The following is a 27,211-nucleotide window of genomic DNA, read 5'->3' on the forward strand; positions in this document are numbered from 1 at the left end:
CATAGATAAAACAAAAATGAACACTCAAAAGGTGCAGATAAATCAGTGTGGTAAGATATCTAATATAATTTGTTGTTATAATCTGCATCAGTTTTACAAAGTTTTAGTAGACTGTAGTGATAGGCCTGTTGTGGGGTGGTGAGCAGTTGGGAACACGTGCTTTTTCCTAGTTGCCAAATTTTGGATACTGTGTTGGATATGCAAAGGGTAGATCCAATGCCAAACCTACACACGTAGTAAAACACACCACCACAAGGTCACTTTTTTTTTTTAATTTGCTAATATTTATCCGCATTTTTATTGTATTTTAACTTCTTTAAGAACCCTTGAACCTTGTAAGGGTTTACAGTAAACAACACCTTCTGTCACTGTTAGATATAATTATCAAGTAAGTCTTTTGATTATAGCCCAAAGACTAAGAAGCAGATTTTCCAGGTCTTTTACCCACCTGGGGCTGTCTGTAGGTGCCCAGAGAATATTTTCTGTTATGTCTCCACCCACCTGACTGAGGGCTCTGCTGCTGTGCTGCATGGTTTCTGTCTCCTGTACCTCAGTACCACAGAGCAGTCTTGTGCTCTTGGACTCTTTCCTTAGTACTCCACAGATTTTCAGCTGCACTCTGAATTTTATTTGCACTCTGAATACTTTAATGGCTGTGTATTATTTACACTTAATGCACCTTGCAATTGTAAATTTAATATTTAGTAGTTTACATCAGACTTACTAAGAATTACTAGTAATGAAAGGCCAGAAATATTAAAAGGAGGCTGCTACTGTGCAAAGGAAATCATGCTCAAATAACAAACTATGGACAGAAATATTTCTAGGTTTGTTGTTTGTGGCTGAATAGAAGTGATGTAGCTCCATTTTGGCTCACTTTTCCCTCTTTTTTAAAATACACATACACACTACATTTTGGACAGGTTTATTCTAATATTGACTTGATTAAGATATGGAAAATATAACAATTTTAATGAAGTTTTTTGTGTTTGCTCCTAGATATGAAAACCGATCTGAACTTACTGCTTGAATGCCTTAAATATCAGATGGACTGCCCTCTGTCTCAGAAGGAGGCTTTGATCACTATCTATTCCATTTGCCAACAAAACAGTAAGAAAGGCTTTTCCTTAGAAACAATGCAGGCATTTATGTTCACCATATATGCTAAGAACTTGTGGGCACTGTAAAAATGTTTAAAGGACACAAGGCTTGAGATGTTGGAAAATCTTAGAAGCCTTTCATTTTGCAGAGAAACAAAAGCAAAAGTTTCTGTTCTCTTTTCCTCTTGTAGGTGAAGCGAGTGAATACTTTTGAGAAATTGGTGGTTTGATGTTTATAAATGACCTTGCCAAGTCGAGTGCTCATTGCATCGTAAAGGAAGCAGCTTTATTTACATTGGGGATTATTATAGAGAGTAATGGTAATAAAAATAACATTGTTTGTATTTCTGAGTGTGCTATGGCCCCCTGTCCTTACTTGTGCTCCTCCTTTGTCTCCATTTTCTTTTGGTCACACAAAATGAGACTACAGGATTGTCAGTTGGAGCAAGGGCAGGGAAGGTTCCCCAGTTGCCCTGTCCATCCCCAGATTTGATCTGTGCCTTGCTGACTTGTGCACACAGGGTGTCTTTAGGTTACCAGACAGCTGCACTCCCCCTGTCCCTCAGCAGCAAGTGTTCAGTGACTCCTGGATTGTTCCAAAGCTTGCCAGGGTCCTGCTTGGTGTAGAACTCACTGCAGGGGGAAGCCCTCAGGCACTTCATAGTCCTGCCCTGTCTCTGCTCCCCACATACTGGCCACAACTGAAACTTAATAATTTAAGATGATGAGTGGCTTACTTCAGGACTTAATGGTTTTCCCTTTCTGTTTTCAGTGTATTGTCAACAGACTTTGTGTACTTCTGCATTGTTTGGAGACCTCATTTTATTTTTAATTAAAAAGGATTCTGGTGTGAACTTGAAAAGAATGTCTGTTTATGTCATCTTAGTACTGGTGTCAAATAATAGTAAGTTGGGTTTTTTTCTGTGTTACAACAACACTCCTTTTCTGTTTGCCAATCTGCAGTCCAAAATTTGGAACAGTCAGTAAGCAGTTGGACATTCAATAAATAGATTTGGACATGCAATAAGCAATGTTTTGGTGCAGTGAATTTATAAAGATGAATGTTTGCATGTAACTGAACCTGAATTGTCGAAGTAGGTCATTGCTCACTGGGATTTCCTTAAACAGCAGAACGTGGTTTAGTTCTAAAAAGAGAGTTTGCAAATGCAAACTCATATTTTCTGAGAGTGTCTAGAAAGAGAGAGACAAAGAAAAGTTATTTACCAATATGTTGATGTGATTTTGTATTTCCTTCTGGGGAGGAGATGTGCTTAGGAAAGGGAATGTATGTATGTAATTTAAACTTGCTGTTAAGATTTTGTCTGCAGTTGCATTTGTCTCTGGAGTCTTGTGTGTGTTCTCTTTTAGAAAATGGGCAAACCCATGTCAGAGTCACAGGCTGCATCAGCCTGCTGCTGCAGTTATTCAGGTAAACAGGGCTGCAATTCAAACAGACAAATAGTAGGCTGGTTAGCAGCTATGTTTCCTTGACTGTCTGGGACTTGTTTGCATTGTCCTTAACAGAACAACTCTCTCCACGTCTGAGAAGAATCTGCCAGCTGAAAACACTGATCCCTGCTATCAGCTCTGGTCCTCAGTCTGCAGCACTCTCTGTGCCTGTGTCAACAACCCCCAGAACGGTAGGTGTTGCTCTGAAAATTGTGGAAGAAGTTCAAAGATACTCTCCAAATCTGTAACACTTTGGTTTCATTTTTACTGTTCAGCTGAAGTTGATTTTATTGCGTTTTGATTTGGGGTAATTTGTTTTTACTTTTCCAGAAGATAATCAGAACATTTGCTGTTCAGTTTTTCCCTATGCCAAAGAGTGGCTCGAGAGTTGCACAGAGCCTGACATAGTTCGTCCCATCTGTTCATTTCTTGGTCTCACAATTGCAAATAACTGTAAGTGCAGCTCAAGCTTTACACAGCTTTGCATTTGATAAAAGGAAGTTTAATTAGGGAGCTAAATGGTTTTTTCTTTCTTGTCAGTCACTACAAAGACATTTGCTGTTCTTGCAATTTTTACTCTGACCACTGTATTCCACCATCTTTACTTACACTGTGCTGTGCTCAAGTCCACAAATAGCCACAGCCTGCTTACATTTGATAGGGTCAGTGAAACTGCTGGGAGCTGTTCTGATTAAAAGTGTGTCTAAATGAAAGTCCTTATGACATGACTGAAAACAATGACTTAGGTAGAACTTGGGCATGATGTTTGCCATTTGTGTGCACATATCAGGGTCATGTTTTCCTGTAACTATTTTATATGCAGTTACTGCCTTTCTTGAGATTAATGTATCTCCAGCTTCTGTTGTATAAGAAATGTAAGGACTAACACATGCACAGAAAAACTCTGATCGATTTACTTAGTGAAATGCTAAAATAATTTGCAAACTCTGTCTCTTAAATCATATTTTTTCTTTTTTCCACTAAGCATATGTGCAGAAATATTTTGTTTCTATTGGAGGATTGGATACATTAGCCAAAGTTCTCCTTGAGCTTATGCATGATTCCTGTTTGAGTCACTCCAGCATGAAGCTTGCCGTGGTTGTAACAAAGACTCTGGATGCCTGTATTGCTAATAACTGTGAGTGGAAAGAAATTTTTTATCTATGGTAATTTTAAAATGCAGCTTTTAAAGTCTTGCGCTGGTGGAAAAGTTGCAGAAATGAATGCTTAAAGGCAGTTAAGTTATATACATCCCAGTGGATGTTGCAGTGTTTTTTAAAACTCAGAGGTGTAAGTGGGGGATGATTCAGTTCATCTGAGGTGGATTACTGTCCCATTGTTGCTAAAATAAATACAGTGAAATTTAAACCCAACTGAAAATTAAAAATAAGATGCTCCAGCCCGTGCTGGGTAAGTAGAGCTGAGCTCTGGGCCTGGATCTGACCAGTCAGTTTGGATCCTGGCGTTAGGCCTATGCCTCAGTAATGAATTGTGTAGCTTTAGGAAGCTTTAGTCATTTAGAGGTGGAGCTGAACGGACGTGGTGTTTCTGCACAGCACACTCTGCTCTGGTTTGCTGGCCGGGTACTGCTCTCCTGATGAGGTTTTGTGTTTTCCACAGAAGGTTTGCAGAAACCTGTGATCCTGACGAGCCTGTGCTGTGGCCATGGTTGGTGGATCTCACACTTCTGCCATAAGAGCTTCAAATGGAAGTTCCCAAAAGTTGAAAAGCATCATCCTGCACTAGTTGTGGGGGTAGTTTCAGATCAGTTGGGTCTGACAGGACTGGGCCTCAGCGTGGATGCTCTAGCAGTGGTGTTGCCAGTGCCAGCAAGGGCTTGCCCCCTGCTCTTCTTATGGCAGATACTCTGTTGTCTTATTCAGCTCTCTCTGGCTCCAGGCTGGAGCTGATAAAGGACGTGGAGAAACTCAGCAGGGATCTCCAAAACTTGCACAGTGCAAATTCATTCCTCAGATCTTCTGCCTCCTCTCCGTGGAGCACAGGCTGGGAGGATGGGCAGGGCTGGATTTGGGAGCAGCACAGGAGGGGTGGGCTAATCTGAGCTGTTCAAGGTGGAGCAGGGCAGGGCTGAGCAGGCCCAAGGCTTTGAGGGCTTTGTAGAGTTCCCTCAAAACCCAGGATTTTATCCTTGGATAATTCCTGTACACTCATGATCTTGTTTATTTTCTTCCAATTATTTTAACAAACAGCTGCCATGGGTGTTGTCTTGGCAAAGTATCACACTGTGTCAGAGCTGCTGAAGCTGCTGTCCAATGAGACACTGAGCACAGGAGAAAAAATCAGTATTATTCTAACAATTGGACACTGTACTGAAGTTTGTGGTAAGATCTGCTTTTTCTTTTTCCTGTCTGTCAGCTTCTCCTAAATTCTCATCCACTGACTCCTCCAGTGGTGTCACTTCATCAAGGCTGGGACACGAGAGAGAGTTCTATTAAATAATACAATCTCAGTATGTGGACAAAAATGTCTTTGTTCTATAACGTTCCATCTTTAAATTTCAAAGCTTGTTAGGAGGAAGTGTCTTTAGTAGCTTTGAAAAAGTAGACTAAATATGCAAGAATTCAGAGCTGGGCTTAGGTGTCACAGGGAATAATTAATCCAGACCTGAAAGCTCTGGACACAGAGCTTTCCAGGCCCAGCAAAAGAGTTCTCTTGAGCTCTCTTTTTCATGGTCCTTGGCACATACAGCTTCTGTCCACTGCTTACAAGGCCAGGAATATTTGTAAAAGCCATGTAAGTGCATTGGTTTTCAGGAGCAAGAGGTAGCCCTGAAATGGTTTTGTCAAGTTCCTCAGGGCTTGCCCAAGCATATCTGCTACAAATACAGCACTTCAGTTGGTGTTCTGTGGTAGTGCAAGCAAAGAGAAAGGGAAATTCATTTGTACTTCTGGTTTTTCTCATGTATGTTTAGAGAAACAAGAAAAAGGCCTTATGTTCAAAAATCCCGGTTGATTTTCATCCTCTGAGTGCCAATAACATGTTCAATAATTAGCTCAATAGGTCAGAAATTTATTTTAGCAGACATTTTTTCATGAAGAATTAGTGACACAATACTTAATGGAAAATGTCTTTTGAATAGAAAAAATATTAAACAAACAGAAGAAAGGTTTCTCCTAAAATGTCAACACTGTCAAAATAAATATGTTAAAATTTTTTCTTTCTTTTTTTTAATTAAGTTTCAAGAAGAAAGAACTATGTTTAGCAAGTTATCAGTTATATGAATCCATATGGGAATGAGATCACAATAAAAATTCAGCTAATTACATAATAAATGAGGAGGAACAGATTGGCTAGACCAGGATTAAACTACTAATTTTATTTTGTTAAATATAAACCTTGAGATTTTGATATTTCTGCATCTCAGACCTCACAGAAATGTCACATATCTACTCCAAGAGCAGGTAATGGAAGAGAAGAAATACAGGAGTCATTATTCAAATGTTTTAGGCCACAATTAAATGAGTTTGGAGCTCTGTTGTATAACTTGTCTCAGTCATCCTTCAGTTTTCTTACAGCAATCTGAGTTCTGGTCACATCATCCTGTGGGATGTAAAGCTCTCCTGCTGTCACTGCAGCAGGCTCGGGTCTGGAATGAAAATCTCTCTCTCTACAGAAACGTGCAGATAGCTGCCAGTGTTGGCCCCTACAATGGCTGTAAGGTGAAGGTGTGTGGGGCTGAAACCAAACCAAACCTTTACCTTGTCTTGTTCTAGTAGAGAACCAGCGTGAGCTGCTTCAGAACAATGGGCTGCCACTCATGATTCAGGTATTGACAGAATCTCAGGACGAGGAACTCATCAAAGCTGCTACTTTTGTGCTGCAGAACTGCAAACAAATGAGTAAGCTTGCTGTGACTGCTTTAAAAAGGAGAGGGATTGTTTCCATCTCTGTGTTCTGCTGATTCCCCAAGGGATTTTAACAGTGGCAGCTTTGTAATTCTGTGTACTCCAAAAGATGTTTGTTTTCTGCACAGAAAGTTGCCTTTTTGTCATCAAGAACTGACTTAGGCAGAAAAAAGGGAAGTAAAAATTCCAAGAGTGTTGCAAAAATGCATTTGTGAAACCTCTCCACGTAGGGCCAGTTCTTAAAGCTTTCCTATCTCTAAATGGTGTGGAAAATACAAACATTGTCATTCAACACCCACTGGATACTCTCTTCCTGGGGATGTACCACTAGAAGGAGAGAATAAACCAGGAGATAATCAAGCCCAAAATCACTGTGTCTGCATTAATTTCTAATATTAAGAAATCTTGATCTTTTTATTCTAAAATAGGATGTATTTTTGGGTCCCCTGTTTTAGTTTTTTATTACTTATGTGTACAATCCCTCCCATGAAACACAGAGACCTTGTCCTCTAATCTCCAGCATGTGGAGGGTGTGCAGTTGGTAATTAGGAAAAACAAACAGGTATCTACATTTCTGTGCTGCAAGCACAACTGAGAGTGTCGGAACTCAGGACATTCCTTTGGGAGTCCGGAGTTTCCTGGGACCCTTGCCAGGGGGCTCGGAGACCCTGGCACACAGCCCAGAACACCAGTGGGTTCGATTATGAACCACGGAATAACTTGTCACCTTTATAGAAAGAGATAAAAGCCACAATAGTGTAAATAGTGTAAGAATAAATAATTACAGAGTCTAAATGTAAGTTTTAGGATTTTTGGTATAGGGGTTTCTGGTGACAAGATGGAGGGATTTGGGCGTGTCTAGCCTTTCTTCTTCTTCTCTACCTCCATCTTGTCTGGTGATGTTGGCACTTTTAGATTGGTCTAAAGTAGAAACTCACTGTCTAATATAGATGATAGGTATTGGAAAATAACTGTAAATATTGTACACGTAGTTTGTAGTATATAAAGATAACACCGCCCTGGGGGTGGGGGGAGTGCCTCTGGCTGTCCTGCCAAACGGATCTCGGCTGGACAGGGAGAAAGAACTTTATAGATAAGATGCAATAAACAATCTTGAGACCGAAAAAATGAAGAGCCCTGACTTCTTCTTCAAGCACTGGGCTGAGAAAAGAAACTTTCGAACTTTAGTCGGGGTCACTCTGACCAGCTAGAAAGAGAGACCCCGGCAACTGGCGTCCCTGGGTGGGCTCGAAGAAAGATGCGGCAACTGGCGTTCCCTGGCTTGGCTGCAAGAAAGACCCGGCATTTGGCATTCCCAGGTGGGCAGCAAGAGCTGGGCGGCAAGAGAACAACCCGGATGGGCGGAAAGAGAGACGGCTGCAAGAGATGGGCTGCAAAAGAGAGACCACGACACGTTGGGCAGCAAGAAAGCACCCAGGTGGGCAGTTGGCAGGCAGCCACGCCACCAGACATCAGCTGCTGAAACACAGCCCGTGAAGAGAACAAAAAAGGACAAGGAAAAGAAGCAGGCACTCCCAAAAAGAAAAAAAAAAAAAGAAAAAAAAAAAGGGAAAAAGAAAAAAAAAAAGAAAAAAAAAATCCACACAGAAGATCCAAGATTCAACTTCTGCTAAACAGACTCGCATCCAGATCTGACGGGGGGGCCAGTGACCAGGGCGACCTCCAGACGGACCTTGCAAATGATTCAGCTTTTGGTAAGAAGGTTTAGATTTGAGAACATGGAGGGGACATGCTCTCAGGAACAGTTAAGGATTTTGTCAGCCTTACAAGGTCTGGCAGCCACACAACTTGTGAAAATCTCTGAAAAAAGGTAAAACGGCCTTGAAGCTTTTATCCCCAGCAAGGATCATGTTAGAGGCAATTACGGCAAGATCCCGGAGTAGAGCTAAAAGGTCATTAATTGTGAATCCCACAGGGGCGGGGGGAGGAGAGCAAAGCTCAAAGCAGAGATTGTCTCTGGTCCCAACCAGCCCTGGGGAAGTAGCTCCTGATGAGAGGGAGCGGGAAATAGCTCCCGATGAGAGGGAGCGGGAAATAGCTCCCGATGAGAGGGAGCGGGAAGTAGCTTTACCGCCTTCAATTCCTCTACCCCGAAAGTCCAGGAGGCCTCCAAAACGCCCTGAAACCCCAGAAACAGCGGGGAGTTCGGGTTCCGATTCGGACGCAAATACGGTCCTTACCCCAGATGAATTAGAATTTTCATCTAGCGAACCGGAGGGGCAAGAACGCCCTGTAGGGGCAAACCCTCCCAGTTCGCGAAAACAGCAGGGGAAAGGGACGGGAAAAGCGTCCAAGTCGGAAAGGGGGGGCGAACGGGGACCGGAGGGGAGGAGGGATTGCTCTCTCGCGGCGAGCGTGGCTGCGGGGCGGCGGCGGCGAGCGGCGGGGGGAGCGCGGAGGCAGTGGGGGACGCAAGTTTCGGCGCGGGGGCTGTGAGCATGACACCGACAGCGGCAGCCTCAGCTGGCGCAGTGCCAAAGACGCGCGCGCAGGGCGAGACCCGCGGGACGTCCGGGAAGGGCTCTCAAATCATAGCGTCCACGTCAGACGCGGGCGGTAAACTTGGAGCAGCTGCAGGGCTCCAAGCGGTGCCCGTAGGCAGACGCAGGAGACGCGTGGTGATGATGCAGGACCCGGAAGTCGGGGCGCGAAGGGTTTTTTCCCCAGTTCGCGGACGCGGGACGGGCACCGGCCGAGCAGGGACCGCGCGCCGGCTGCGGGTGTTGGCACGGGGCCAGAATGGGATCTGAGCTGTACTGGTGTCGATCAGAGAGAGAAGGACATTTCCGAGACCGCGCCTGCGCCGAGACAAGCGCAGGGGAGGCGCGGTCGGGGCGGGGTTGTCCACACTCCCGTGACGGCACAGGCAGAGACGGGGCGTGATCAGGGTACAGAGGCTGCCCCAGGTACCACCCCTCTCCGATCCCAGGGCAATGGGCACCCAGCCAACCGCAGCAGCCAGCACACAGTTTCAGCCTCCATCAAAATCTCAAGTTGGAGATTTTTCGCGGGTGCAGCACATGTTGAGTGAGGCACACCGAGCTCTTCAACAGGCTAGTCCCACAGAAGTGACAGAAACAGCATTTATCAGATGATCAAGTCTCAGATGCAAAAGATGGGCGTGGAAAGAAAAAAAAAAAAAAAAAAAAAGTTGTCCAAAAATCAGAGAAAAGTGAGAAAGCACCAGGCTTTTGCCCAAGATACAGAAAAAAGAAGGGAAAATCAATGCAAATCAATGTTATTCCAAATATGATGTAGATGGAAATCTATTTTGAAAAATGCCTCTCAGGGAGAGAGACGGCACCATATAAAGATAGAAGTATTAGTAAGGATTCAATTACTCAAAGTGTCTCTGAAGACAGAGCATTTGAGAAACATCAATCAGATCCTATCTGTGGGGTCATCAGCTGATTCTCCAATGGTTCAGAGTTTTAGGGATTGTTGTCAGTGAGTTTGTAACCTTTGTTATTTTTAGATTTTATAGGTAATACTGATAAATAAGGATTGCTGTTAATGTTATATGAATACTTTAAAAAGGTTGTCTTAACTCCTTCAAATACTTCCTGTTGATAAGTTGATTATATAATGAGAATTCTCAGAATTTGTGATAAGAATTATTAACAGGGTATTGTAGTGTTTATAGCCAGCCAGTGTTCCACTATCTCTTTTGTGAGAAGCCACGTCTCTTCAGAATCTTGTCTTTATTTCCTAACTACTCGCAGGTTTTTGGATTTCTTTTAAATCCAAATTGCCGCTTTTGTGGTTTTCTTCATTTATTGTTTCTTCAGTTATTACAGAGGTACTTCAGCCAAGAATTCAAGAAGTCTACTGTGTTTGAAGAATTTCTATCCCAACAGAAGTTTCAGAAGGATCCAATTATTTAATGGTTTGATAGATCTTTAATCCTAAGGTTTCCTATTCATAATTGCTGTTTTTAAGAGTCTCATTTTAAGAATGTGCTAAGTGATATCCATCAATTAGAGTTCGGGCTCTGGCCAAGTCCTAGCTCTACTTGAATGGAGTGATTGACAATCAGCCCAGATGTTTTCTGCATCAAAAAGTATTCAAGTCCTTTTGGCTTGGCAATTTGACCGTCTATGATAGCTGAGCCTGTTTTCAGAGAGAGTTTGGAGAAACATGAATCCGGACATGGATTCTCCAGTTCTCTGTTGTTGTAAGGTTCATCAGCTGTCGCAGACTCTGGGATGACAGTTCAGTGTTGTAGTGTTTGACAATTGTATGATTTCAGATGTGTTATTGGTTATGTGTATTATCTAATTGATTTCTAATTGCTGTCATTTTACATTTCCCTATGCAATTGCATAGAGACTGAAACAGAGTTGATCAATGTTTTACTTTCATATCAGGATCCATTCTTCACCTCCGAGATTTTAAGAAAATCCTCCAGTCTCTTCGGGGGCGTGGATTTGTTTGTGTTTTAGCAGGTACAAAAGTCCAGGTGAATCTCAGTGAAGAATGTGAAACTCCATCCAGTGCAAGACAATGCTGACAAGAAGCGTGGGCAAGAAAACGCTGACCATTCCATAAGCAGAAAAGAAGATGTAGAGATGTGGACTGCACAGAGATTCCAACCCTTGTGTTTTGCCCACAGAAGACTGTGGACTTTGGGTCTCTTCATGGGTGTGGGAATCAGTGGTGTTGTAGAACTGTTGTTAGATGATTGCTTGTTATATTTTAGTAGGGCTTTTAGTTCTCTTGTTCATTGCGCCATGCATTCTTTTGTGTATATGGCGGGTTGTCAACCAAGCTGCCAAAGAGGTCTTCTTGGTGCAAACAGAAGGGGGAGATGTCGGAACTCAGGACATTCCTTTGGGAGTCCGGAGTTTCCTGGGACCCTTGCCAGGGGGCTCGGAGACCCTGGCACACAGCCCAGAACACCAGTGGGTTCGATTATGAACCACGGAATAACTTGTCACCTTTATAGAAAGAGATAAAAGCCACAATAGTGTAAATAGTGTAAGAATAAATAATTACAGAGTCTAAATGTAAGTTTTAGGATTTTTGGTATAGGGGTTTCTGGTGACAAGATGGAGGGATTTGGGCGTGTCTAGCCTTTCTTCTTCTTCTCTACCTCCATCTTGTCTGGTGATGTTGGCACTTTTAGATTGGTCTAAAGTAGAAACTCACTGTCTAATATAGATGATAGGTATTGGAAAATAACTGTAAATATTGTACACGTAGTTTGTAGTATATAAAGATAACACCGCCCTGGGGGTGGGGGGAGTGCCTCTGGCTGTCCTGCCAAACGGATCTCGGCTGGACAGGGAGAAAGAACTTTATAGATAAGATGCAATAAACAATCTTGAGACCGAAAAAATGAAGAGCCCTGACTTCTTCTTCAAGCACCGGGCTGAGAAAAGAAACTTTCGAACTTTAGTCGGGGTCACTCTGACCAGCTAGAAAGAGAGACCCCGGCAACTGGCGTCCCTGGGTGGGCTCGAAGAAAGATGCGGCAACTGGCGTTCCCTGGCTTGGCTGCAAGAAAGACCCGGCATTTAGCATTCCCAGGTGGGCTGCAAGAGCTGGGCGGCAAGAGAACAACCCGGATGGGCGGAAAGAGAGACGGCTGCAAGAGATGGGCTGCAAAAGAGAGACCACGACACGTTGGGCAGCAAGAAAGCACCCAGGTGGGCAGTTGGCAGGCAGCCACGCCACCAGACATCAGCTGCTGAAACACAGCCCGTGAAGAGAACAAAAAAGGACAAGGAAAAGAAGCAGGCACTCCCAAAAAGAAAAAAAAAAAAAAGAAAAAAAAAAAGGGAAAAAGAAAAAAAAAGAAAAAAAAAATCCACACAGAAGATCCAAGATTCAACTTCTGCTAAACAGACTCGCATCCAGATCTGACGGGGGGGCCAGTGACCAGGGCGACCTCCGGACGGACCTTGCAAATGATTCAGCTTTTGGTAAGAAGGTTTAGATTTGAGAACATGGAGGGGACATGCTCTCAGGAACAGTTAAGGATTTTGTCAGCCTTACAAGGTCTGGCAGCCACACAACTTGTGAAAATCTCTGAAAAAAGGTAAAACGGCCTTGAAGCTTTTATCCCCAGCAAGGATCATGTTAGAGGCAATTACGGCAAGATCCCGGAGTAGAGCTAAAAGGTCATTAATTGTGAATCCCACAGGGGCGGGGGGAGGAGAGCAAAGCTCAAAGCAGAGATTGTCTCTGGTCCCAACCAGCCCTGGGGAAGTAGCTCCTGATGAGAGGGAGCGGGAAATAGCTCCCGATGAGAGGGAGCGGGAAATAGCTCCCGATGAGAGGGAGCGGGAAGTAGCTTTACCGCCTTCAATTCCTCTACCCCGAAAGTCCAGGAGGCCTCCAAAACGCCCTGAAACCCCAGAAACAGCGGGGAGTTCGGGTTCCGATTCGGACGCAAATACGGTCCTTACCCCAGATGAATTAGAATTTTCATCTAGCGAACCGGAGGGGCAAGAACGCCCTGTAGGGGCAAACCCTCCCAGTTCGCGAAAACAGCAGGGGAAAGGGACGGGAAAAGCGTCCAAGTCGGAAAGGGGGGGCGAACGGGGACCGGAGGGGAGGAGGGATTGCTCTCTCGCGGCGAGCGTGGCTGCGGGGCGGCGGCGGCGAGCGGCGGGGGGAGCGCGGAGGCAGTGGGGGACGCAAGTTTCGGCGCGGGGGCTGTGAGCATGACACCGACAGCGGCAGCCTCAGCTGGCGCAGTGCCAAAGACGCGCGCGCAGGGCGAGACCCGCGGGACGTCCGGGAAGGGCTCTCAAATCATAGCGTCCACGTCAGACGCGGGCGGTAAACTTGGAGCAGCTGCAGGGCTCCAAGCGGTGCCCGTAGGCAGACGCAGGAGACGCGTGGTGATGATGCAGGACCCGGAAGTCGGGGCGCGAAGGGTTTTTTCCCCAGTTCGCGGACGCGGGACGGGCACCGGCCGAGCAGGGACCGCGCGCCGGCTGCGGGTGTTGGCACGGGGCCAGAATGGGATCTGAGCTGTACTGGTGTCGATCAGAGAGAGAAGGACATTTCCGAGACCGCGCCTGCGCCGAGACAAGCGCAGGGGAGGCGCGGTCGGGGCGGGGTTGTCCACACTCCCGTGACGGCACAGGCAGAGACGGGGCGTGATCAGGGTACAGAGGCTGCCCCAGGTACCACCCCTCTCCGATCCCAGGGCAATGGGCACCCAGCCAACCGCAGCAGCCAGCACACAGTTTCAGCCTCCATCAAAATCTCAAGTTGGAGATTTTTCGCGGGTGCAGCACATGTTGAGTGAGGCACACCGAGCTCTTCAACAGGCTAGTCCCACAGAAGTGACAGAAACAGCATTTATCAGATGATCAAGTCTCAGATGCAAAAGATGGGCGTGGAAAGAAAAAAAAAAAAAAAAAAAAAGTTGTCCAAAAATCAGAGAAAAGTGAGAAAGCACCAGGCTTTTGCCCAAGATACAGAAAAAAGAAGGGAAAATCAATGCAAATCAATGTTATTCCAAATATGATGTAGATGGAAATCTATTTTGAAAAATGCCTCTCAGGGAGAGAGACGGCACCATATAAAGATAGAAGTATTAGTAAGGATTCAATTACTCAAAGTGTCTCTGAAGACAGAGCATTTGAGAAACATCAATCAGATCCTATCTGTGGGGTCATCAGCTGATTCTCCAATGGTTCAGAGTTTTAGGGATTGTTGTCAGTGAGTTTGTAACCTTTGTTATTTTTAGATTTTATAGGTAATACTGATAAATAAGGATTGCTGTTAATGTTATATGAATACTTTAAAAAGGTTGTCTTAACTCCTTCAAATACTTCCTGTTGATAAGTTGATTATATAATGAGAATTCTCAGAATTTGTGATAAGAATTATTAACAGGGTATTGTAGTGTTTATAGCCAGCCAGTGTTCCACTATCTCTTTTGTGAGAAGCCACGTCTCTTCAGAATCTTGTCTTTATTTCCTAACTACTCGCAGGTTTTTGGATTTCTTTTAAATCCAAATTGCCGCTTTTGTGGTTTTCTTCATTTATTGTTTCTTCAGTTATTACAGAGGTACTTCAGCCAAGAATTCAAGAAGTCTACTGTGTTTGAAGAATTTCTATCCCAACAGAAGTTTCAGAAGGATCCAATTATTTAATGGTTTGATAGATCTTTAATCCTAAGGTTTCCTATTCATAATTGCTGTTTTTAAGAGTCTCATTTTAAGAATGTGCTAAGTGATATCCATCAATTAGAGTTCGGGCTCTGGCCAAGTCCTAGCTCTACTTGAATGGAGTGATTGACAATCAGCCCAGATGTTTTCTGCATCAAAAAGTATTCAAGTCCTTTTGGCTTGGCAATTTGACCGTCTATGATAGCTGAGCCTGTTTTCAGAGAGAGTTTGGAGAAACATGAATCCGGACATGGATTCTCCAGTTCTCTGTTGTTGTAAGGTTCATCAGCTGTCGCAGACTCTGGGATGACAGTTCAGTGTTGTAGTGTTTGACAATTGTATGATTTCAGATGTGTTATTGGTTATGTGTATTATCTAATTGATTTCTAATTGCTGTCATTTTACATTTCCCTATGCAATTGCATAGAGACTGAAACAGAGTTGATCAATGTTTTACTTTCATATCAGGATCCATTCTTCACCTCCGAGATTTTAAGAAAATCCTCCAGTCTCTTCGGGGGCGTGGATTTGTTTGTGTTTTAGCAGGTACAAAAGTCCAGGTGAATCTCAGTGAAGAATGTGAAACTCCATCCAGTGCAAGACAATGCTGACAAGAAGCGTGGGCAAGAAAACGCTGACCATTCCATAAGCAGAAAAGAAGATGTAGAGATGTGGACTGCACAGAGATTCCAACCCTTGTGTTTTGCCCACAGAAGACTGTGGACTTTGGGTCTCTTCATGGGTGTGGGAATCAGTGGTGTTGTAGAACTGTTGTTAGATGATTGCTTGTTATATTTTAGTAGGGCTTTTAGTTCTCTTGTTCATTGCGCCATGCATTCTTTTGTGTATATGGCGGGTTGTCAACCAAGCTGCCAAAGAGGTCTTCTTGGTGCAAACAGAAGGGGGAGATGTCGGAACTCAGGACATTCCTTTGGGAGTCCGGAGTTTCCTGGGACCCTTGCCAGGGGGCTCGGAGACCCTGGCACACAGCCCAGAACACCAGTGGGTTCGATTATGAACCACGGAATAACTTGTCACCTTTATAGAAAGAGATAAAAGCCACAATAGTGTAAATAGTGTAAGAATAAATAATTACAGAGTCTAAATGTAAGTTTTAGGATTTTTGGTATAGGGGTTTCTGGTGACAAGATGGAGGGATTTGGGCGTGTCTAGCCTTTCTTCTTCTTCTCTACCTCCATCTTGTCTGGTGATGTTGGCACTTTTAGATTGGTCTAAAGTAGAAACTCACTGTCTAATATAGATGATAGGTATTGGAAAATAACTGTAAATATTGTACACGTAGTTTGTAGTATATAAAGATAACACCGCCCTGGGGGTGGGGGGAGTGCCTCTGGCTGTCCTGCCAAACGGATCTCGGCTGGACAGGGAGAAAGAACTTTATAGATAAGATGCAATAAACAATCTTGAGACCGAAAAAATGAAGAGCCCTGACTTCTTCTTCAAGCACCGGGCTGAGAAAAGAAACTTTCGAACTTTAGTCGGGGTCACTCTGACCAGCTAGAAAGAGAGACCCCGGCAACTGGCGTCCCTGGGTGGGCTCGAAGAAAGATGCGGCAACTGGCGTTCCCTGGCTTGGCTGCAAGAAAGACCCGGCATTTAGCATTCCCAGGTGGGCTGCAAGAGCTGGGCGGCAAGAGAACAACCCGGATGGGCGGAAAGAGAGACGGCTGCAAGAGATGGGCTGCAAAAGAGAGACCACGACACGTTGGGCAGCAAGAAAGCACCCAGGTGGGCAGTTGGCAGGCAGCCACGCCACCAGACATCAGCTGCTGAAACACAGCCCGTGAAGAGAACAAAAAAGGACAAGGAAAAGAAGCAGGCACTCCCAAAAAGAAAAAAAAAAAAAAGAAAAAAAAAAAGGGAAAAAGAAAAAAAAAGAAAAAAAAAATCCACACAGAAGATCCAAGATTCAACTTCTGCTAAACAGACTCGCATCCAGATCTGACGGGGGGGCCAGTGACCAGGGCGACCTCCGGACGGACCTTGCAAATGATTCAGCTTTTGGTAAGAAGGTTTAGATTTGAGAACATGGAGGGGACATGCTCTCAGGAACAGTTAAGGATTTTGTCAGCCTTACAAGGTCTGGCAGCCACACAACTTGTGAAAATCTCTGAAAAAAGGTAAAACGGCCTTGAAGCTTTTATCCCCAGCAAGGATCATGTTAGAGGCAATTACGGCAAGATCCCGGAGTAGAGCTAAAAGGTCATTAATTGTGAATCCCACAGGGGCGGGGGGAGGAGAGCAAAGCTCAAAGCAGAGATTGTCTCTGGTCCCAACCAGCCCTGGGGAAGTAGCTCCTGATGAGAGGGAGCGGGAAATAGCTCCCGATGAGAGGGAGCGGGAAATAGCTCCCGATGAGAGGGAGCGGGAAGTAGCTTTACCGCCTTCAATTCCTCTACCCCGAAAGTCCAGGAGGCCTCCAAAACGCCCTGAAACCCCAGAAACAGCGGGGAGTTCGGGTTCCGATTCGGACGCAAATACGGTCCTTACCCCAGATGAATTAGAATTTTCATCTAGCGAACCGGAGGGGCAAGAACGCCCTGTAGGGGCAAACCCTCCCAGTTCGCGAAAACAGCAGGGGAAAGGGACGGGAAAAGCGTCCAAGTCGGAAAGGGGGGGCGAACGGGGACCGGAGGGGAGGAGGGATTGCTCTCTCGCGGCGAGCGTGGCTGCGGGGCGGCGGCGGCGAGCGGCGGGGGGAGCGCGGAGGCAGTGGGGGACGCAAGTTTCGGCGCGGGGGCTGTGAGCATGACACCGACAGCGGCAGCCTCAGCTGGCGCAGTGCCAAAGACGCGCGCGCAGGGCGAGACCCGCGGGACGTCCGGGAAGGGCTCTCAAATCATAGCGTCCACGTCAGACGCGGGCGGTAAACTTGGAGCAGCTGCAGGGCTCCAAGCGGTGCCCGTAGGCAGACGCAGGAGACGCGTGGTGATGATGCAGGACCCGGAAGTCGGGGCGCGAAGGGTTTTTTCCCCAGTTCGCGGACGCGGGACGGGCACCGGCCGAGCAGGGACCGCGCGCCGGCTGCGGGTGTTGGCACGGGGCCAGAATGGGATCTGAGCTGTACTGGTGTCGATCAGAGAGAGAAGGACATTTCCGAGACCGCGCCTGCGCCGAGACAAGCGCAGGGGAGGCGCGGTCGGGGCGGGGTTGTCCACACTCCCGTGACGGCACAGGCAGAGACGGGGCGTGATCAGGGTACAGAGGCTGCCCCAGGTACCACCCCTCTCCGATCCCAGGGCAATGGGCACCCAGCCAACCGCAGCAGCCAGCACACAGTTTCAGCCTCCATCAAAATCTCAAGTTGGAGATTTTTCGCGGGTGCAGCACATGTTGAGTGAGGCACACCGAGCTCTTCAACAGGCTAGTCCCACAGAAGTGACAGAAACAGCATTTATCAGATGATCAAGTCTCAGATGCAAAAGATGGGCGTGGAAAGAAAAAAAAAAAAAAAAAAAAAGTTGTCCAAAAATCAGAGAAAAGTGAGAAAGCACCAGGCTTTTGCCCAAGATACAGAAAAAAGAAGGGAAAATCAATGCAAATCAATGTTATTCCAAATATGATGTAGATGGAAATCTATTTTGAAAAATGCCTCTCAGGGAGAGAGACGGCACCATATAAAGATAGAAGTATTAGTAAGGATTCAATTACTCAAAGTGTCTCTGAAGACAGAGCATTTGAGAAACATCAATCAGATCCTATCTGTGGGGTCATCAGCTGATTCTCCAATGGTTCAGAGTTTTAGGGATTGTTGTCAGTGAGTTTGTAACCTTTGTTATTTTTAGATTTTATAGGTAATACTGATAAATAAGGATTGCTGTTAATGTTATATGAATACTTTAAAAAGGTTGTCTTAACTCCTTCAAATACTTCCTGTTGATAAGTTGATTATATAATGAGAATTCTCAGAATTTGTGATAAGAATTATTAACAGGGTATTGTAGTGTTTATAGCCAGCCAGTGTTCCACTATCTCTTTTGTGAGAAGCCACGTCTCTTCAGAATCTTGTCTTTATTTCCTAACTACTCGCAGGTTTTTGGATTTCTTTTAAATCCAAATTGCCGCTTTTGTGGTTTTCTTCATTTATTGTTTCTTCAGTTATTACAGAGGTACTTCAGCCAAGAATTCAAGAAGTCTACTGTGTTTGAAGAATTTCTATCCCAACAGAAGTTTCAGAAGGATCCAATTATTTAATGGTTTGATAGATCTTTAATCCTAAGGTTTCCTATTCATAATTGCTGTTTTTAAGAGTCTCATTTTAAGAATGTGCTAAGTGATATCCATCAATTAGAGTTCGGGCTCTGGCCAAGTCCTAGCTCTACTTGAATGGAGTGATTGACAATCAGCCCAGATGTTTTCTGCATCAAAAAGTATTCAAGTCCTTTTGGCTTGGCAATTTGACCGTCTATGATAGCTGAGCCTGTTTTCAGAGAGAGTTTGGAGAAACATGAATCCGGACATGGATTCTCCAGTTCTCTGTTGTTGTAAGGTTCATCAGCTGTCGCAGACTCTGGGATGACAGTTCAGTGTTGTAGTGTTTGACAATTGTATGATTTCAGATGTGTTATTGGTTATGTGTATTATCTAATTGATTTCTAATTGCTGTCATTTTACATTTCCCTATGCAATTGCATAGAGACTGAAACAGAGTTGATCAATGTTTTACTTTCATATCAGGATCCATTCTTCACCTCCGAGATTTTAAGAAAATCCTCCAGTCTCTTCGGGGGCGTGGATTTGTTTGTGTTTTAGCAGGTACAAAAGTCCAGGTGAATCTCAGTGAAGAATGTGAAACTCCATCCAGTGCAAGACAATGCTGACAAGAAGCGTGGGCAAGAAAACGCTGACCATTCCATAAGCAGAAAAGAAGATGTAGAGATGTGGACTGCACAGAGATTCCAACCCTTGTGTTTTGCCCACAGAAGACTGTGGACTTTGGGTCTCTTCATGGGTGTGGGAATCAGTGGTGTTGTAGAACTGTTGTTAGATGATTGCTTGTTATATTTTAGTAGGGCTTTTAGTTCTCTTGTTCATTGCGCCATGCATTCTTTTGTGTATATGGCGGGTTGTCAACCAAGCTGCCAAAGAGGTCTTCTTGGTGCAAACAGAAGGGGGAGATGTCGGAACTCAGGACATTCCTTTGGGAGTCCGGAGTTTCCTGGGACCCTTGCCAGGGGGCTCGGAGACCCTGGCACACAGCCCAGAACACCAGTGGGTTCGATTATGAACCACGGAATAACTTGTCACCTTTATAGAAAGAGATAAAAGCCACAATAGTGTAAATAGTGTAAGAATAAATAATTACAGAGTCTAAATGTAAGTTTTAGGATTTTTGGTATAGGGGTTTCTGGTGACAAGATGGAGGGATTTGGGCGTGTCTAGCCTTTCTTCTTCTTCTCTACCTCCATCTTGTCTGGTGATGTTGGCACTTTTAGATTGGTCTAAAGTAGAAACTCACTGTCTAATATAGATGATAGGTATTGGAAAATAACTGTAAATATTGTACACGTAGTTTGTAGTATATAAAGATAACACCGCCCTGGGGGTGGGGGGAGTGCCTCTGGCTGTCCTGCCAAACGGATCTCGGCTGGACAGGGAGAAAGAACTTTATAGATAAGATGCAATAAACAATCTTGAGACCGAAAAAATGAAGAGCCCTGACTTCTTCTTCAAGCACCGGGCTGAGAAAAGAAACTTTCGAACTTTAGTCGGGGTCACTCTGACCAGCTAGAAAGAGAGACCCCGGCAGAGAGGTTTGTGTCAGATTGAGGAGGTGTGGAGATTGGTAGTGTCCATTAATATGGAATTGTTTCTTTAAAAAAGCAGAGGCTCATACTGGTGAAGAACCCAGAATTAATTCAATGAAAAAGCTTTTTTTTCCCACGGCATCATTGTGAAAACAGTTTATAGGAGCTATAGTTGCAAGCTCACCTCTTGTAACTGCAGAGTATATTTCAAGTATGTTGACATTTATGTATAAATCTAAATTTTATAAAAATTGGTTTTTTGCATTAAATTATTGGGGCTGTCCCTCAGCATACTAAAATATAATAAATACTTTAAAAATGTTACTTGATAAAATTTTAAATATTAATGTTGTTTTGTATTTTATAAAGCTGAACAGTTGTCTCTGAATTTATATGATAACTCTTTAAATGTGAACAATGCAGAAGAATTGGATGTGCAAGTCAGAAAAAGATGTTTGCAAGACTACTGGAAGAAAGCAAAAGAAATTTTACACAGAAGAAACTCAATTGAAAAACAGGATGATGAGGTTGGCCTACTTACCAAAATAGTATAAAACTAACCACATCTTTCCAGAGTTTAAGGAGAAAATGAAAGTAAATCCTTTAGATAATTTCCATGTGAGCAAAAATCCCAGGAAAAAACGTTGGATTTGTGTGAAACTACAACCTGCAACTTTTATCAGTACTGCAGATCAGACTGAGTTGCAGGTGTGCAGAGAATGGAGGCATCCGTATTGTGGGAAGTATTCTTGTTTATTGTAACCCCAGATTTTCTATGAGATAGAAAAAGAAGTTGAGTTAATTTTTAATTGCTGGACATTCAAACCCATAATTTTAATATTTGGATGCATGAAATGCTCAGGGTTGTAAAGCTGTGGGAACTGATTTGCTGATCTGCCCCAAAGGGTGGATATTGTACATTCACTGGAATAAACATACAGCAGAACACTCAACATGACAACGTCAGGGGCAGAGCTCAAACTCCATCCTATTTCAAAAAGCAAGAGCAGCACACCTTTCAAATAAGGATAACCCTTTTGGGCATACTTTATATGACTTCCATCTCTTCTTTCTCCTTCTAGAATGATTCTTCTGAAAAAAAAAATCAGTTTTTTTTGGAGAGGAACTGTCTGCACTAAATGGGAAGATGTGAATTAGCATCTTCTGCTTTTAAAGGGAAACAACTGTTCTTGTGTATGTTCCAGGAAATCCATCTTTATTAAGATGGATTTAAGATGGATTTGATACTGCATACTTCCAGCCACTTAACACTGATTTAAATTACTGGGCTTTGAAACAGTGAATAATTCCCCCTGATCTCAGTGGAAACTTGAAGTGATCAGTGATGACTGCTCCCAAAGAGCCTATTCCCCATTTTATCCCAGAATGCCCAGAAATGAACCATATTAAACTGACTCATTCAGTGTGGCTCTAGAATGCTAGTGCTCTACATGGAGAAATATTTGGCCCTGACATAGGTGCCTTTATCACCACATTTTAAGCTTTCATAAATACTAACAGAGAGACTCTTCAGAAAGCACCAAAGTAAAGTCAGTAGTTCAAGCAACAATCTCCTTTGAAAATCAGTGCAATTTTTTTTAACTGAGTGTTTTAGTGTGCTTTTCTTGCCTGTGTAATTTTCTGCAAATTGCAATTTAAGTCTTTTCCTTTTCCTTTTCCTTTTCCTTTTCCTTTTCCTTTTCCTTTTCCTTTTCCTTTTCCTTTTCCTTTTCCTTTTCCTTTTCCTTTTCCTTTTCCTTTTCCTTTTCCTTTTCCCTTCCTTCAGAATGTGTTAGTAGTAGAGGTAGGTAATGACTGAAAGAGTTGTGGAATGATACAGATTTTTTTTTCTCCCTTCTTTTCAAAATAATACATACTACATATAATAATTAAGTATGTTACTGTGCTGCCAGGTTGGTATGTTCTCATTTAATCCACTGACAGTCTGGTTTTCCTTTCCAACTTGAAGGATTGTTATAATAATTATTGTTTTATCTCTTTCAGGACATTATTGAGACTGGTAGAACAATGAAAGCTCTGCTTTCAAAAATAAAAGACAAGAAACCAATGATAGTAAAAGGTATATACCTGTAAGGTACAAGGATAAAGCCCCTAACTGACATCTTCAAATCATTTGGGTCAATAGGCAGTGTATGCTGACAGGTGCTTGTTTGGCTTGAAGTTTGGAGTGGGAGGAAGCAAATGCAGGAAGTAATCCTTATCCAGCTGCTGAAAAATTAAGTGTTTCTTAAAGTGGGAAATTTACCTGTGCACTACCATCTTCACTGCTCAAATTAATAAAAAAAGGTTTTATGGCTCTTTCCATGTAGTCCATGAAGTCTGATGCATTCCCTGTTTCTTACTTTATGTTTGAAGGAAATTCATCTCTTTCCATAGGTTTTCTAACACCACCTCAGTTGCCTCAATACTAGAATGACAGCACTCTGAAGATTTCTTAATACCCTCAACCATAGAGGTTTTCAGAATCTGAGTCTGTCAGCCCTGGGAAGATGACTTCAAGTAGCATTCTAGATCTGCTTTTAGTAGATCTCTAAAGAAATTGTGTGGAACATCCCTGTGTCTGTCAAGTAACCACAATGCTCTATAAAAACAGTTGCTTTAAGCATCAGTTATCCAGACAGTCCTTCTAGTGACTGTCCAGGAGGTTCTTAGTTTCTTCTGAAGTGCACAGGCAAAGCAAGAATAGATGTAATTTTGCAGAAGAAATTGTCCTTTTCTCCCTCCCTCCCCACTAAAATCATTACTGGCCACTTGGACATGCTTCCCCCTCTGTGCTGTTTGAGTGTGCTGAGGCATTGCTGCATGGAAGGGCGAAGATCTGAGACACGGGATTGAAGGGAACTGAATACAAAGTGGAGCCACTTGGACAGAAAGATCAGAGCCTTTGCTTCTCCCTCCACTTCAAGGCTGAACGCTGCTCCTTTCTGTGCAATCATCTCACTGTTTTCATTTAAGTGAATGATTTTAGACGCTTATGGGGAGGTGTGGGAGAATGGAAGTCTAGAGCTTAGGGCAAGGCATTTTAAAAACCAACCTTCTCTGCTCTGCCTTACAGCCTGCTCCTTAAAACGACATGTCAGAATCCAGGAAACAGACCAGACTGTAAGTATCGTGGTTTTCTCAGGTTTTTTTTTGGTTTTTTTTTTCTGTATTTTCCAAAGCAGTCCTGCAACTTCAATTCAGGCAGCACATCTGACAGCTGGCACATAACTTTCATGAAGGTCAAGAGAAATGGGGAGAAACCACATAAACAGCTAATGAACAGCTATGCTATCCTGAGACCTCATGACCACCTTGTTTTTTTCCCCTGGTTGGCCTGAGTGCAGGTTTAGCTATTTGATATACAAATTTAGATAGCAGAAACAGATCAAACCTTAACTATGTTTGGCTTTGCTTTGACCCTAGAGGGCATTTGTTTTGACTTCACATTATTAAACTTGCCTTGTTTCCAAACTGAAAAGTCCTACTGAATCACAGTTCATCTACTTTCACTCAAGTAAAATCTCACTCCTTGTGTCCTCTCCCAGGACTAACTCATAACTAGGTTTTAAACAATTATTTTGTTAATAAAAATCATTCTCTTAACACCTTCATTATATTACTGACTCATGGGAATGGTTTAGATTCTAACCTCTGTCATCAATTTACAGCTCAGATTTTAAGAAAGCACCCTGAAGGAGATGATGCCTATTACTCTCAGCTCAAGTATGTGTTGAATACCAACTGTGCATTTCAAAGCTACTTACACCACTGAAGTATAAAAAGAACTGTATTCTCTTACAGATACTGGCTTTGAAATTCCAGATAAATTTGTGGTTGGATATGCTCTTGACACTAATGAAAAATTAAGTGTAATGCAATATAGATGCATAAGAAATGTTTGTGCTTTTTATAATTCTACTCCACAAGTCTCATGGCTCAGCCATGCTGCAGGACATCCTGAAGCCCCAGGATGGTGAGCAGCGTACAATCTGTGGCCCCATCTGAAAATGAAATCACTTGTCATTTGACTTGAATTGGATATTTGTCAGTCTCAGCTCAATCCTATGTTGCTCTTCTGTCACCAGGTCTTCAAAGCGGCCGTGCAGGCACTCTGTGTGAAGGTTTGCCACACACTTATGGATAACATGGCTGTAAGATCTCTCTTCCCTTATTCCATTACAGCTTCCTTAGGCTGCACAGAGTAGTAGACTTAGAAACATCATAAACTAAGAGGGTTGGTCTTTTTTCCCTCCTTTGTTTTCAAAAGTACTTTCTTAATTCTGATAAACTCAGAAAGTTTTTCCTTTCTAAGTCTTTCTACTAAGACAAACCAGTTCTGCTGAAGACACAGTCAATCTGTGCTATTGCTCAGCAGCAGGAGGTGTATGCAGTAATTTAACAAACCTAAGTTCTTTAGAATATATAATCCTATATATTACAGATAAACTTGGAAAGAATATTAGAATCTCAAGTTTACTGCAAGGAAACTTGCAACAATTACGGTTCTAGCGTGTTTTTATTAAAATGTTTGGAATATAACTGAAAATCAGTCTTGCATTTCATTCGAAGATAGAGGTTGATAAATATTGTAGGTTGGTTTTTCTTTTTTTTCCTTTTAGCACATCTGTGTTCTGAAACAGAATGCAAAAGAGAAATACAGGATATCATAATGTCAGTTTTCTGGAGCACTAATTCCTGGCTGCTGATTAGGTGATAAACCATTACACCAGGAAATTACTTCTGCTCCTTGTGTGTCCCTAAGAACCAGAAGCTACCTGTTACTGTCCAGGACCTGCAGCTCGCTGATTCCCACTTGTACTATGCGCTGAACACCAACTGTTGAGACCCTGGGTTTTTCCCGTCGCGAAGGTGCAGCCCGGAGCTGGGGCCGAGGGTCTGGCAACGAGGAGCGTTGCCAGCGTGCACGTCACGTTCCACGCCCCGGAGCGGATTCCTCCCCCTCCGCCCGGGGACCGGGGGGGCACCAGGGCTGGAAGGAGCGGGGACCGAGGCCCCCCCGACGTCACCGCCCCCGGCCCGGCCCCGACGATCGGGTGCTGCGGTTGCCGGGGAACCGCGGGCGCGGCCACAGCGGCTGTGACGGCGCCGCCGCCTCAGTTGCCGCAGAGCGCGCTCCGCGGTAGTTGTTCGCAGCCTGGGCTCGCGCAACGGCTGCGCTCAGCGATTTGACAAGTGACTTGTTCACAGGACATTGCGAGCTTTGGTCTCTGAACTCGCGAGCATTGGTCTCTGCGAGGGTGTACTGAATTTCATTTGAAGGTAAAGATTGACTGAAGTTGTACTTTTTGGTTTTGTCACATTTGTGCTCGGAAAGAGAATTCCAAAGGGAAATACAGGATGGGATAAGGCCAGTCTTCTGGCACAGCAGTTCAGTGGCATGTACAGCTGAGTGGATGCACTATATGGTCTACTGATTGTGCCTTTTTTTTTTTTTTTTTTCACTGAAGAAATGCAGAATTTACTAAATGTACTATTCTATACCTTTTTTTCCTATAGCAATTACTTAAAGGTGCTTAAAGGTGAATGAGTTCTGTTCAAGTTTCAGTGGGTGGTTATGATCCAGTTATTAAAATTATTAGGGAGATGCCCCTGAATTAAGGTGCAAACAAGACCAATGTGCCAAAGTCAATAGTCTGGATTTTATGTAACAGTAAATGTGAAGAAGAGAGAGAGAGAAATAGAGAAGGGGGTTGGGGAGGGGAAGAGAAATATAGAGTGACAGTTTAAATAGAAAGTAGAAAGTATCACCATTGCATGGATCTCACTGGCATACCATTAAATCCTCTTCTGGTCTTCTCTGTGGTGAGGTGTCACAAAACATGAGACTCCAATGGATTAATGCAGATTTGGGCAAGGTGGGACTGCCCAGGTAGCTCCCTAGGGCAGGGCAAGTTGGACTCTGTCTCTTGCTACTTTCAAATAATATAAAATCTTTAGCACCAGTATACCCCTTTGAGCCTGCTGTGAATTGGGTTGTGGATTTTCAGATCTGTTGTGTTCCTTTGCATGCCATGCAGTCATCTGGTGCAAGGCCTCAGGAATGGCTCTGGGGGCACTCTGGAGGTCTTTGATGGGTTCTGACACCCCCTCAGCTGCCCCTGATGGGAATGTCCCCTGGATGTGGCCTTCTGGGGCTGGGGGGTTTTAGAGCTGAGCCAGTTTGTCTGAGGGAGGATGGGTGTCCACTGCCCCTTACCAGAGGTTGTGCCACACCCCAAAATTTCCTCCTTCCCCCTCTGTTGATGGGAGGTTTGTGTGCAAACCTGGCCTTAGCAGACGAGTCTGTGGCTATGACTTCCCCCAGCCTGAAGGCAGACAGAGCTGATTTTCAGGACAGCTGCTGCGTTTGGCTTTGTTGTGGATACATTTTTCTCCGTTAGCCTTGTTTAGTTCTCCCCAGACCTGCGATAACAGGACAATAGTGTCACCTTGATCTTGTCTCAAGTTCCCTTAGGTGGCTTAACTCACAGTGCCAAGTTCCAGTCAGGAGGCATTTTCAGGGAGGGGTGGGCTTCAGTGGTCTCAGCTTCTTTATTCAGTTTTGTCAGAATGGGCAAAAAGTCCTTTATAACAAAATTTAAGCCATTAGCCATAACATTCCAGTCTCTCACAAGTCCTGTGAGGAGCAGCTGAGAGAGCAGAGATGGTTTAGCCTAAAGAAGAGGAGGCCCACTCTAGCTATTTTTAGGTAATATTTAAGCTGCAGCTTTGTCTGTGCCAACTATTATTAATGTTCAGCTCTTTAGCTCCAGGTTTCAGTACGATCCATCTTTGAATTGCACAACATAGCCATATAGTTCAAATAAAGTCCAACTAGAGGCCTAAAAACACTAGCTACTTATGCCAAACAAGCA

General features: G+C 43.9%; 2 protein-coding genes and 1 long non-coding RNA gene across 3 annotated transcripts in view; all 3 read left to right on the plus strand.

The window, feature by feature from the left end:
- Positions 1 to 1,001: 1,001 nt before the first annotated feature.
- Positions 1,002 to 21,142, plus strand: LOC132333036 (telomere repeats-binding bouquet formation protein 1-like). Its single transcript, XM_059857768.1, is given in 10 exon segments — positions 1,002 to 1,110; positions 1,292 to 1,420; positions 1,873 to 2,004; positions 2,469 to 2,529; positions 2,625 to 2,740; positions 2,880 to 3,002; positions 3,535 to 3,687; positions 4,760 to 4,891; positions 6,284 to 6,409; positions 20,703 to 21,142. Coding segments are annotated over 10 exon segments (1,266 nt in total). The 3' UTR covers positions 20,888 to 21,142.
- Positions 21,143 to 22,335: 1,193 nt separating this feature from the next.
- Positions 22,336 to 24,730, plus strand: LOC132333038 (uncharacterized). The gene is made up of 3 exons (XR_009488041.1): positions 22,336 to 22,413; positions 23,410 to 23,456; positions 24,422 to 24,730. It is a non-coding gene; the product is annotated as an uncharacterized LOC132333038 (long non-coding RNA).
- Positions 24,731 to 25,023: 293 nt separating this feature from the next.
- The window catches only part of LOC132332989 (hydrocephalus-inducing protein-like), a 34,915-nt gene continuing 32,727 nt past the window's right edge, over positions 25,024 to 27,211 (plus strand). The window contains exon 1 of the mRNA XM_059857716.1: positions 25,024 to 25,616. The gene's annotated coding sequence lies outside the window, so the exon portion shown is untranslated. The remainder of the gene's footprint in view (positions 25,617 to 27,211) is intronic.

This window comes from Haemorhous mexicanus, chromosome 12 (genome assembly GCF_027477595.1).
Source record: "Haemorhous mexicanus isolate bHaeMex1 chromosome 12, bHaeMex1.pri, whole genome shotgun sequence".
Classification (NCBI taxonomy): Eukaryota; Metazoa; Chordata; class Aves; order Passeriformes; family Fringillidae; genus Haemorhous; species Haemorhous mexicanus.